Here is a 13,006-nt window from a genome sequence, read left to right as displayed (position 1 = left end):
GTGGCCGTCAAGGCCGTCAGCTTCTCGTGCAGCGGCGCCTCGCGCTCGGCCGTGACGACTGCGTACTGCGCGCCGGCCGCCGGCCGCTCGGCCAGCAGCCTGGCCAGCTCGACGGCGAAGCGGGCAGCCTCGACTCGATACACCGCCGCCGGCAGCCCCTCGCTGATGACGCCGAGGCCGAGCGTTCGCAGCGGCGTGGCCACCTCCAGCGCGAAGCTGGCGCCGCCGCGCCGGCAGTGGTACACGGAGAAGCTGCCGAACGTCCTGCCGGCTAGCGCCGACACCGCCACGTCCACGCCCTCCACGTCCCGCACCGGCTCCAGCTGAGGCTCCAGCAACGTCAGGTCGTCGGCCGCCGCCATTGCCGCGTCGCCGACTCTGAGCCGGTGCTGAGCATCGTCTCTCAGCTCAAGCACGCAGACGACCACAACGCGCTTGACCGGCAGCCGGAGCGTGGAGGCCCGCTCGAGAGCAGCAAGGTCGGCGGCCACGTGCCGCCGCTCCGCCGCCAGCAGCAGGTAGCCGTGGAAGAAGCTCCACGCGAGGAACACGCCGACGCCGTGTAGCGGCGGTTGGCCGGTCGGCAGCAGCGGGCCGGTAGTGGAGGGCCGCACGGCTGGTGGCGGCCCGTCAGCGCCCCGCTGCTCCCGAGCCACGGCCAGCAGCTGCTGGTACGCGCTGACGCCGCCCGACACGGCCGGGTCGTACACCACCAGCTGCACGAGGTCCCGCAGCGCCGGCTGGCGCGCGATGGCCACCAGCAGCTCGATGGAGAACCGCTCCACCAGGCGGCGGGCGTCCAGCCGGGGCATGGGCCGCTCGCTGCGCGCCATCTCCTCCGCCACCACGCACAGCGTGCGCACCGACGCCACCGACTCGACGGGCAGCAACACGGCCTCGCCGTCCACCTGCAGCTCGAACGCAGGGTGCGCGCCATAGGAGCGCGCGCGTGCGCCGGCCACCGACGCCTGGAAGGGGTGCGCGGCGCCGGCCGGTCGCAGCCGGCGATCCAGAGCGGCCGCCGAGTCCGGCAGCCGGCCGTCCAGCGGGCAGAGCAGCACGAGCCGGGGCACGATCCGGCGGCCGTCGCCAGCGAGCGGGCGCAGGCGCTCGGCCAGCGCCGGACCGCGAAGCAAGATCCACAGGTAGCCGAACACGAAGGCGAACACAGACGCCCGAGCGATGTCCTGCTCATCCCAATCCGGCGGCGGCGGCGGCGGGTTGTCATCGGAGGCCGGCCAGGACTCCTCGCGGGCCGCCTGGTACTTGTTGCTCTGGTAGCTGGACGGCAGTCGCGGCACGAGGGCGGCATCAGCCGTCAGGTGCCGCGGCTCCCGAGACATGGCGTGTCTGGCGGCGCAGGACCGGGAGCAGCCACTCTGCAGCCCGCGCTGACACAGCGCACCGAACGCGCCCGCAACGCCGGTCGATGGGTGAGAACGCGGGACTGATCTCACCCGCGCGCCACAAACATTCGCAGGGCAGGGTGACTCAGTCCGCTTACGACCAGGACGGACGGGCCAACTGCGGGTTTGCGGCACCGACGCTGCCGTTCTGGCAGAGGCGCACCCAGGCAAGCCGAGGGGGTGCGATATATCACGTGAACCGGCGCGCGATCAGGAGTGGGCATCGGGGACTCCTCCTCAGTCAGCCTGCCATAGTCGCTTGTCACGACTGCGTCAGCCGTCTGCCTCCCCCGTCTTCCGCCTGGAAATGCGTCGAGAGGCGGGGACCCTATATCAGACCGCGCAGTGCACTCGGCCCCCCCGCCGGGACCGAAGCGCCCCTGGCGGCGGCCGTGAGAGTTAGCCGTCGGGACAGCGCGGTACTTGGCCGGGAAGTCCCGCCTCACACCCATCGGCCCGCCAGCTGGCGGACGACAGCTGACGGCTGCCGGTCCAGATGGCATAGGAGTGGTCTGTCGGGACAGCTGACTTTGAAAATCGTGAGGTTCATTCAATACGTGTAAACGGTGTGGACGGATGCGGTGCAGCCTTCCACCCACACAGAGGGATACATGGTATCGCAGTGCAATGCGCCACGGCACGTGGCCGTGGCACATAGCTACAGGCACTCCCGTGGCTGGCCGCGTGCCAGGCCCGCTCGAGGCAGGGCACACTAAACCCAGCCTCCCCCTCCCCACCTCCCTCCTGCCGGCGCCAGCTGACTGTGCGGCTAAATCTGGCCGGAGCCCTGAATCGGACTACGAAGCGCGAGCCTGATGACGCACTGGCAGATAATGCCACGAAAGAGAAGGCGATGAGGACAACGGAGGGGGAATGACACTGACGTAGGACAGGCCGCGACGGGAGAGGCCGTATCTGATGAGTACCTTCTTTACACACTTGAAGTTGGCGGCTTCCACGGTAGCGCATTCAACGGAACGGTTAATGCTCGCAAGTGGTCAGAAAAGCTGTTGTGTACAGGCTGTCACTGGCGCAATTAAAAAATAACAGCTTTTACCATTTAGACAGTTTTAGCGGCTTTGAAACCAAAAAAACAGTTAACGCAAGTTGCACGCCCCCCGAAAAAGGAGCAAGTGTGCATGGCCCTCGGCGGAAGGTCACAGTTGACGGAATGACGGCTGGTGTCGCGCACGACCCGGCGCTGCCCAGTCATGCCCAGCCGTCACGCGCGCCCTCTGCTGGTGGTCCTCGCCCGGGGAAGCCGCCGCTCAAAGGTGTTTTCCATTTGCATCTCTCGCGATGAAAGCTCGCTGTCCCTCGGGTAATTTATGGCGTTGCCAGTGCTGCCAGCGAGGGCAGGTTTTTCCACCTGCCTCTGCTCTGCTGAGTACTCTCCGACACTGCGACAGCGGATCGTACTGTTGTGAGGCTCATTTGCTATGCAGCAAACATCTCGAAAACGTGTCTGTCGGTAATGCGTCGCAGAGGAGACGATTGTCAACCTTACTGCGACCGCGCGACACAGCTACCCTGGTGACTTTGGCCGGCCAGGCCGCATGCCTGATCAGACCGCTGCTCGCTTTGCTGGTGACTGGCCGGCCAGGCCGCATGTCTGATCAGACTGCTGCTCGCTCTGCTGGTGACTCTGGCCGGCCAGGCCGCATGTCTGATCAGACTGCTGCTCGCTCTGCTGGCGACTCTGGCCGGCCAGGCCGCGTGTCTGATCAGACTGCTGCTCGCTCTGCTGGTGACTGGCCGGCTAGGCCGCATGTCTGATCAGGCCGCTGCTCGCTCTGCTGGTGACTGGCCGTCCAGGCCGCATGTCTGATTGAGACCGTTGCTCGCTTTGCTCAGAATCTCCCTCGCTCTCTTTGAAGACAGAGCCCGGCCAGTATCTTCAAACGCCGTGAGTTCTGGCCCCGCCGTCTTGATCCGTGCACAGTGTAACAGTGACTCAATGCCAACAGCCAGGCGCCAGTGACTCAGGGATGGCAAACCGCCGGCGATTTAAAGTCGGCGGCCTTCCGCCACTCATTCAGAGTTAGTCACTGGTCACGAATGGCTCGGAGTCAGCAATCTGCTACTACGATATTGGGTTTACCGTCTTCCACCAGTGACTCAGAGTCAACGCGTAGGTCGGGTCAAAAGCAGAATTACGGCGGGCACTTACTGAGTACGTGGATGCGGAAGCTGCAGAGCGCGCTGTTCTCGGCGTCATCCCTGGCGATGTAAACAATGTCGTGCGAACCCCACGGGAACAGCTGACCAGGTGCATAGTCTGCGGGCCAGACAGGCGACAGGTCAGACGGGTCAGAGCGGTGCGAGAGGTCAGACTGGTGGGACAGGTCAGAGGACAGGCCAGACAACAGACCAGACAGATAAGACCAGTCAGATTGATGAGAGGGGTCAGACTGGTGAGACGGGTCCAAAGATAGGTCAGACACCAGACCGGATTGGCCCGACGTCAGGTCAGAGGTAACGCACATAAGAGGACAGGTCAGACTAGTCAGACACGACAGACGGCAGGTCAGACAATCGTAGACATCACCAGTCGACGCATCTCCCTTTCCCCCTCCTCGCACCCGCTGTCCCGCCACCCCCTGCCGCCTGAGCCCTTCTGTCGCACTCACCTCTGATTTCCTTGACGGACATGAGCTTGTCGTCGTCGCTGAACCGCGGCTTGTCCCAGCGGACGGCCGTTGAGCCGTTGCCGGCCTGTACCCAGAGGTCGCCCGGGCAGAAGTCCACCCGCGGCGGCGTCTGGCGGGCGGTGTCAAGGTCGGGTCAGGTCGGGTCAGGCGCCAGGACGTCGTCAGATCGGTGACGGTCAGTAAGCAAGGGTAAGGTCAGGTCAGCGTCAGCTCACGTCAGCTGGGGTCATCGGGTACAGCACAGCATGCGCGGAGCGTGGTAAACATGAGATGCACAGGCTAATGGGCCCCACTCAGATTCGCGCTCGTGGCACCTTCCTCCAGGCTTAGTCCACAAGTACAAGCTTAAGTCCACAAGAGCGCGAGGTGAGATGACCCGGAGAGATGGGCCACCAGGCCCAGCAGACGGTCCCCGGTTCGTGCAGGTGATGTGGTCCCGGTCAGCACGGGCCACCGGGCCTCCGTATCCAGAGGCGACCTGTTCGCCGTCTGTACCAGTGAACCATCATCCGTCGTCAGCCCGCCGCAGCCCGCGCAGGCGGCCTCCTCGCGGTCTGCTCACGTGACCTGCCACACGTGCTCGGCGGCGGGTCACGTGGGCTCCGTACCTTGTCGCGGGCGCGGCTGGTGCAGTCGCCGGTGTAGCCCGGCGCGCATACCAGCTCGCCGCACGTGGACGGCCCCTCGCGCTCCACCGTGCCCAGAAGCTGGTTGTAGCCGCTCCAGCGCAGCAGCAGGCCGTCGTACAGCACGGGCGCCTTACGACAAGACTCCACCTGCGGGCGGCGGCCGCGGCGACGGTTACGACACGGCCCGGGCAGGGGACGAGCGCGTGGCTCCGTGCGGAGGACGGACAGCTCGCTGGCTCTTCGGCTCGTGGCTCTGCGGACGCGAGCTGGGGCTGAGGGCGGCCACATCGCCAGGTGTGCTGTCACACCGGAGTATGGGTCTGGCGGCGAGGCGAGCTGGGGCTGAGGGCGGCCACATCGCCAGGTGTGCTGTCACACCGGAGTATGGGTCTGGCGGCGAGGCGAGCTGGGGCTGAGGGCGGCCACATCGCCAGGTGTGCTGTCACACCGGAGTATGGGTCTGGCGGCGAGGCGAGCTGGGGCTGAGGGCGGCCACATCGCCAGGTGTGCTGTCACACCGGAATATGGGTCTGGCGGCGGGGCGAGCTGGGGCTGAGGGCGGCCACATCGCCAGGTGTGCTGTCACACCGGAGTATGGGTCTGGCGGCGAGGCGAGCTGGGGCTGAGGGCGGCCACATCGCCAGGTGTGCTGTCACACCGGAGTATGGGTCTGGCGGCGAGGCGAGCTGGGGCTGAGGGCGGCCACATCGCCAGGTGTGCTGTCACACCGGAGTATGGGTCTGGCGGCGAGGCGAGCTGGGGCTGAGGGCGGCCACATCGCCAGGTGTGCTGTCACACCGGAGTATGGGTCTGGCGGCGGGGCGAGCTGGGGCTGAGGGCGGCCACATCGCCAGGTGTGCTGTCACACCGGAATATGGGTCTGGCGGCGAGGCGAGCTGGGGCTGAGGGCGGCCACATCGCCAGGTGTGCTGTCACACCGGAATATGGGTCTGGCGGCGAGGCGAGCTGGGGCTGAGGGCGGCCACATCGCCAGGTGTGCTGTCACACCGGAATATGGGTCTGGCGGCGAGGCGAGCTGGGGCTGAGGGCGGCCACATCGCCAGGTGTGCTGTCACACCGGAGTATGGGTCTGGCGGCGGGGCGGTGGCCTGAGGCTGCGGCGGCTGGTGACAGGGGTCCGGCACAATACAAGATACATACATCCGGCACAACAGCAATATATATGAACACGGCAACAACACGGATCTACTCTATGACCACCGGGAGGGGCCGGAGTGCTGCCTGACACGACTGGCTGAAGGTCGAGTGGAGTGGGGTGGAGTCTCGAACATGCATCAGCAAGGACCGAGCCAATGGGTGTGTCGCGTGACACATCAGTCTTGTTTAGAAACCTTGAAGCGTCTCCAATGTAATTATCATAAGAGTAGCGAAGATATTAGTATAAATAAATCGACTGTGCATTACATCTCCAAGTCAATGGACTTGCAATGGATAATGATTAGGGGCCTTGCAGTGCATCCAAGTGATTTGAATAAGAGTGCCGAAGAGACCAGCATAAATAATTCCACCGTGCAATACGTTTACGAGTCGATGAGCTTCGAGCCCAGACTAAAATTTGTCGGAAAATCGCTTGCATAACGACATGCGGGTTTCCACGGCGTGTTTTGACATTTGACGAATCGTAGGTCAAGGTCTGTTCAGAATAAACAATAAACGCAGACGTTTTTCACACGCGCTGAAGCGCGTAGTTTGGTATGTGAGCACTTAATAATTAAAATGCATGTGGCTTAAAAAAATATACGATCACTTCCACGGCCAGGTGATTTTCTTTTTGACTGATGTGAACATAAGTTGGCCGTGCATTTTACATAGCCAACGGATTCATAAGGTCTTTACTGTGGAAACACAAGCCAGTCATGAACGCAAAACAGCGCGAATATTCTGGTATATCACTCCCGGAAGAACAGCACAAGCCTCCGGCAGTTCAACTCATATGGCTGCACATCACAAGCCCATGATTCCTGCAACAGCCTGTTAATACAGGGGACTCTGCATTGCAGACGATTGCACCATCCAGTCGCGCTGGACACACCATCCGGGTTTACCCGACTGGGCGTTACTCACCGATCCGCCGCGGCCAGTGGCAGGCCACCCCCCCCCTCCCCACACGTACCCCTCCCCTCCCTATGCCTCGGGCATCGTCACCAGTCCACGCTCGCACTCCCCTCCCCGGCGGCCTATCCGACGGACCGCAGCACCGCCAGCTAGCTGACCTGCTTGGGGATCTCGGTGCGGATGTCCAGCCTGCGGGACCACATGTTGACGCGGGCCAGCTTGCCCTTGAAGCCGGCTTTGGCCACCTGGGTGCCGTCTTCAGCCAGCGGAGCACCCAGTGTCACATAGCCGCTGCGGACAGCGTGCAGACGTCAGACAGCGCGGAAGAAGTCACACTCCAGACATTAGACACCGGGGAAACAGAGGCACTTCAGACATCAGACACCGGGAAACAGACAGACCTCAGACAAGATATTCACACCACAGACAGGACACACCAGGGAAACTGACTCATGGTAAAAGTGGTACGCAGGGAAACAGACACATCAGATAATCGCAGATCCTTGCGCACAAACGCGCGAGTTGAAGGTTGGATGTACGCAAAGCAGCCATTCATGTAATGACTCATATCACTGAAGGCCAGGGACATCCAGAGAGACAGACGCCGGAAACGAGACACTTAACAGTGTCACAGGTTGTAGCGAAGCAATCCACCACCGACGATCACAGGGTGAACACAGTGCGAGGATTAGGATCGCACAAAGCCGTGGGGCACACTGCTAACTGGAGATCAAAGACAGCAGCAGAGCACACCAGCCTGAGAGAGTTGCTCCCTCGCCCAGCGACTGACCAACTGAGAGCCCATCTCGTCCGGCGCAGCGGCGGGCGGCCGCCATACTCACAACTCGGGCAGGGTCTTGTTGACGCCGTAGCCGGTGCGCTTGCCGATCACCACCAGATCGGTGACCAGCTGGACGTTGCCAGACGTCTCCCACGAGAGCACCACGTGGTGCCACTGGCGATCGTTGACCGGGATCTGCTTGTTGAAATCCAGGAAGACGGCGTCTTCGTCCTCGAACAGGTTGACGAGCACGCCGACGCTGCGCATCTGCACCAGGACCTTGCGGTCGGACGGCACGTGCAGAGAGCTGGAGCAGGGGCGGGGCGGGGGGGGGGGCTCAGTCAGCTGACCATACGGCCAACAGTCCCGGACAGCGGACGGGCTGGGGGACGGCGAACACGCCTGGGCAAACGGAGCAAAGTACGAGCGTTGGGGACTGCTGAGAGCCTGAGTGTGACCGCTCGCGCCCCACACAGCACGGGAACTGACACCGAGCGGGACAGTGTCACCAAACGGGCCATGCGCCCAACTCTGCGTGAGAGGAAAGAGAGGAAGCCGGAGGAGAGGAGAGGAGGAGGGGGAGGAGGGGAGGTCAAGGAGGATGTTAAGAGGGCAGTCGCAACCGACATCCGCGCACACCTCAACATCCAAAACGCCGCGTGGAGCTGACAACTGATGCTGAGACGAAAGAATGTCACGTGAAGCACATCGGCACATGACCACGCCGGCGCCGCCTGCGAGGAAATTTGAGCGCGGCTCGCCCTGCCCGGCCTCCACCGACCTGACGTTGTACAGTGTGAAGAAGGTGCCGATGTCGAGCCGCGAGCTGAACTGGACCCACAGCCCCAGCGACATGCTCGACGCTGAGCGCATCTCGAACGGCGCGTACAGCGAAGCCGAGGAAGACTTGGAGTCGTCGTTGAAGTACAGGTCGTAGTCCACCGTGATGCCTGCGGGAGGTCGCGGGGTCACGTGATGCGCCCATCGCCGTTCATGTGCAGGCATTGTCGATACGTGGCCTTGGACAAATGACCAGCGCACCGAAACTGACGGACGGCCGCGAGGTTACAGTAGATATGCTATCCTTTATCAGAGAGAGGGATTCAACGGCGCTCAGGGACAAACGTACATAGGTTCATGTCAATATCATTACATCACCCCACGCGTATCTACCACGTGAAATGGCAGAGGTGGTAGTCGGTAAATCAACTCTGATGAAAGCTGCCACTGACTTAATATTTTAGTGTTGAAGGGCGTTCGTTTCCGCTGTTAGCGTTACAAGCCACTGCCATCACTTGACACCCACGTATGTATGCCCTGCAACTGAAGCACCACCACTTCATCCCAGCCGACGGGAACAGTGTCCAGCCCCGCCCCTGCCCCGGCACCACTCACTCTTCCTGCAGTCCTCGCCGGTCAGGTTGAAGGGGCAGCGGCAGTAGTGGTCGTTGACGAGGTCGACGCAGGTGGCGCCCGTCGGGCAGCTGCTCGGCGCGCAGTCCGGAATGTCCGTCTCGCAGTTGACGCCCGTGTAGCCGGCCGGGCAGACACACTTGTAGCCGGCGCCCTCATCCAGACACGTGGCACCGTTCTGACAGACCTGAGAGGCGCCGACGGCAGCGTGGGGTCAGAGGTCGCTGTCGGGGTAGGTCGCGGTCTCAAGCGACCTGGATGCTACGAACAAAATAGGCTACAATGTTTTCAGCGATCTACGCCGCGCTTATACGCGACATCTTTTTCCCCTGACGTTGAATGTGGGATCACGCGGTCCGGTCTGCAGTGACTACGTGACCTCGCGCCTTGACCTGCCACTGTCTGTGACCCTCTGTTGTGACCTGACCTCCCTCATCCGACTTCTACAGCGTCCTGATAAAAGTGTAAAGCTGATTCTTGTTTGTTATGCAGGCATGTCCTCATCCATCACCCTCACCACCAGCATAGCCTCCCTTCTTCCAGAGCCCACCCAGTGACCCGTCCAGTGACCCAGTGAGCTATGGCGCCCCCGGCGCCGCCCGGGCCGGCTCGTGCCCCAGTCGCTCACCCCGGCCTCGCAGGCGTCCAGCTCGTGCTGACAGCCGACTCCGAGGTAGTCAGCCGGGCAGCTGCAGTTCAGGCCCGAGCCGTAGTCCCTGCGAACGGCGGCAAGGTCAGACATGACGGCCGTCCGTTACGAGTCAGCAGTGTACGGCAGCTGACGCCCCTCCTCAGCACCGGCCCCCAGCTACCGACGGACGGGAGCCTGGGGCCACACCGCAGGGCTGCGGACGGCCTATGTGGAAACGCAGTGAACAGGGTGCACAGTAAACTTGTCAAGTCCGTCGATGCATGGAGAAGTCGTCCTAGTTAAGAGCTACCACAGCCACCCATCAATTAATTCGCTAACTCATTCACGTTCATGGAAAGCACCACACGGCTGGCCGGTAAAAGTCTTCATCTCTTTAGAATAAAGCCATCTGCCCATATCGAGACTTCAGAGGCCTTTGGTCTGTTGGGTGTCGCTCCAGCGGGGGGGGGGGGGGGGGGCTGGCCCACCGAGCCTCGCTCCAGCAGGGGTAGTCGACCTGACGGGTCACCGTGCAGGGCTCACCGACCTGCAGAAGCCGCCGTTCATACAGGGCGAGCCGACGCAACGCTCGGGAGTCACTTCGCACCGGTCCCCGTCCGTTCCCGACGGGCAGGCGCAGAAGAAGCCCTGCAGGCGGACACAGGCGTCAGGCGCCAGGCGCAGGCGATAGGCCGGGCCCGCATCAGGAAGACCCGGCCAGGAAGCGCTGGGGCCCTGACGGAAGTCGTCAAGCGGCAGAGTGCCGGCGGAACGTCTGGGAGCTGTGCGCTGTCCATGGTTATCGGCCCGCATAAACAGGCTCCGCCGCGGGGCTGCGTATATCGCGGGCTGTTTTGTGCGCTGTGAAAGCCTCTGGCAATGCATGGTGGAAAAATGTACCTGTAGCGGCGAACAACAAGGAAAACAAGAAATCCCGAGACAAATTCTTATAATCTTACAACATCTAGGCTGTGCGGCAGCTTTGCCTCACTTGACACGGAGGCTGGCCACCGGCAACTCAGCTGGCAGGAGCGCCAACAGCGCCTGTTCAGCCGCTCTCCCCTCCCCACGTCCAGCCGCTCTCCCACACGTCCAGATGCTCTCCCCCACGTCCAACCGCCCTGCCCACACGTCCATCCACTCCCACACGTCCAGCCGCTCTCCCACACGTCCAGCCGCTCTCCCCCACGTCCAGCCGCTCTCCCCCACGTCCAGACGCTCTCCCCCACGTCCAGCCGCTCTCCCCCACGTCAGCCGCTCTCCCCCCCGTCCAGCCGCTCTCCCCCGCGTCCAGCCGCTCTCCCCCGCGTCCAGCCGCTCTCCCCCGCGTCCAGACGCTCTCCCCCACGTCCAGCCGCTCTCCCCCACGTCCAGCCGCTCTCCCCCGCGTCCAGCCGCTCTCCCCCGCGTCCAGCCGCTCTCCCCCACGTCCAGCCGCTCTCCCCCGCGTCCAGCCGCTCTCCCCCGCGTCCAGACGCCCCCTCCCCCACGTCGCATCCTCCGTGACGCGCGCCCTTACCTGGAAAAGATCGATACACTTGGCCTCGTTCAGGCAGGGGAAGCTCTCGCAACTGCCCACGTCCATCTCGCAGCGCTTGCCCGTCCAGCCGGGCTTACACGAGCAGGTGAAGTCGTCCAGGCCATCCGTACACACGGCGCCGTTCATACACGGGCTGGACGAGCACTCGTTCTTGTTCGTCTGACGGAGCGGAAGAGGCAGCTTCAGTCAGGGACGCCGCTCGTCGCCGGCGAGCGCGGAAGCTCGTCTTGCCTGACCCGCAGGATTGGCGAGGAAACGGCACTGCCACAAGGACGTGGCAGACGTTCATCCACGTCACGCTCACCGTCCATCCGCGCGGGCGAGTGTCGTCGATTATCAAATTAATGTCAACGCTAAACCTCAAGCTACATGTTGACGCAATTTGAATCCATCTTCCCCTCCGCGAAGTCATCCCACACGCAGCGAGAAGCTTCGAGAGTGTCCGCATGCGGGCGACACCAAACCGGCGCCGTCCTGTCCCGGGGACCGGTCCTCTTACCTGGCACAGTTTGCCGGAGTATCCCACGCGACACTCGCACTCGAAGGTGTTGTCGCGGTCGACGCAGCGCTCGGTTCCCTGCGGGCTGCACGGACTGGAGGTGCACTCGTCAATCTCTGCCTCGCACTGCAGCCCGACGAAGCCGGGTCGGCAGACGCACTTGAAGCCTGCGAGCGGGAGCGGTCAGCGGTCAGACCGGCTGGTCCGAGAGAATGGCGCCGACCCATCACCTACCAGCAGCGCGGAGCTCTGAGTCCGTTTGCACCGGACGCTTGTGGCTGCTGGTCAGCTTATTGGTGCGCGGTTCATTGCTACTGATGCCTGGTGGTTCTTGAAGCAGCACAATGACGCGTGTTTAGTGACATACGGAGGTTACCTGAGGCGTAAACTGGGTATGCAATTTCCTCATGGGATGCAAGGTTGGGCAGGAAATAAGCTGACTATCGCCAATGTAATTAAGTTTTATTTTTGTCCAGGAGGCCAATTACTTTGAAATATAAGCCCTGCAAAAAATTCCTGTACTTGTGACGTCGCAACCCGCGATGTCCCCTGTTTTCGTTTGCTCCCACCGCATGATGTCAAGTTTGTCCCAATGTGATGCGCCAAAGTTTGCTATCTGCGACTGACCGTCGAGCTGGTCGTCGCAGGTGCCGCCGTTCTGGCACGGCTGGCTGGCACAGTCGTCTATCGTGTGCTGGCAGCGCTTGCCCGTGTAGCCGGGGGCGCAGGAGCAGCTGAAGCCATCAACGTCATCGACGCACGTGCTGCCCTCTGCGCAGGGCCGGGTCACGCAGTCGTCGATGTTGACGTCACAGGACGGGCCTGCGGCAGAAGGTGGCGTCACTCACGGCGGACCGGAAGGGCTACACCTTCGGCTTAAAGATGAGGTTGGTTGTTTTGATGCGAGTCAGGCTGCTCAGGTGCGATTCAACATCGGCAGAGTGACGTCTGTGCAGGAGCCAAGGGTTTAACGACGTCCCTCCGCCGCGTGCACCACTTGAGAAACGAGTTTTACCCCGGAGAGACAACGCCTTGCACACCAAACCGCTCCAGAGAACGAGACTGTAACGCAGCGCGTCACGTCACACCTCCTTGCCACTCGTGACGTCACCGCCAGCGCTGACGTCACCCCGCGTCGCCGGGCCAGCCGCCCACTCACCTGTCCAGCCAGGGTCGCAGACGCACTGGTGCACGAAGAACCGGTCCACGCACAGGCCGTGCGCGCACGGGCCGCCAGAGCACAGGTCAATCTTGCGCTCGCACCGCTTTCCGGCGAAGCCTGGCCGTGATTGGTAGAAGCGGGGCGTTAGAAGCGAGTTCGAAGAGGCGTGAGGCGGGGCACCGTCTGGTAATGCTAACTGATGTTTTGGCTCCCCGAAA

The 13,006-nt window shown here is 62.6% G+C and overlaps 1 protein-coding gene across 1 annotated transcript in view; it reads right to left on the bottom strand.

Moving 5' to 3' along the window:
• LOC119104286 (uncharacterized) overlaps nt 1–13,006 on the bottom strand; it is a 99,173-nt gene that overhangs the window by 38,857 nt on the left and 47,310 nt on the right. Inside the window, 13 exon segments of the mRNA XM_037227982.1 lie at nt 3,577–3,684; nt 4,037–4,166; nt 4,666–4,833; nt 6,921–7,053; nt 7,605–7,850; nt 8,325–8,493; nt 8,939–9,143; nt 9,585–9,672; nt 10,135–10,235; nt 11,107–11,286; nt 11,627–11,793; nt 12,254–12,448; nt 12,786–12,905. Of these exon segments, the coding sequence (XP_037083877.1) occupies nt 3,577–3,684; nt 4,037–4,166; nt 4,666–4,833; nt 6,921–7,053; nt 7,605–7,850; nt 8,325–8,493; nt 8,939–9,143; nt 9,585–9,672; nt 10,135–10,235; nt 11,107–11,286; nt 11,627–11,793; nt 12,254–12,448; nt 12,786–12,905 (2,010 nt within the window).

The sequence above is a fragment of the Pollicipes pollicipes genome, unplaced genomic scaffold (genome assembly GCF_011947565.3).
Source record: "Pollicipes pollicipes isolate AB1234 unplaced genomic scaffold, Ppol_2.1 Scaffold_6052;HRSCAF=7182_pilon_pilon_pilon, whole genome shotgun sequence".
NCBI classification, from domain to species: Eukaryota; Metazoa; Arthropoda; class Thecostraca; order Pollicipedomorpha; family Pollicipedidae; genus Pollicipes; species Pollicipes pollicipes.
Note: the sequence above shows the minus strand (reverse complement) of the source record. Positions and strands in the feature narration are given on the sequence as shown.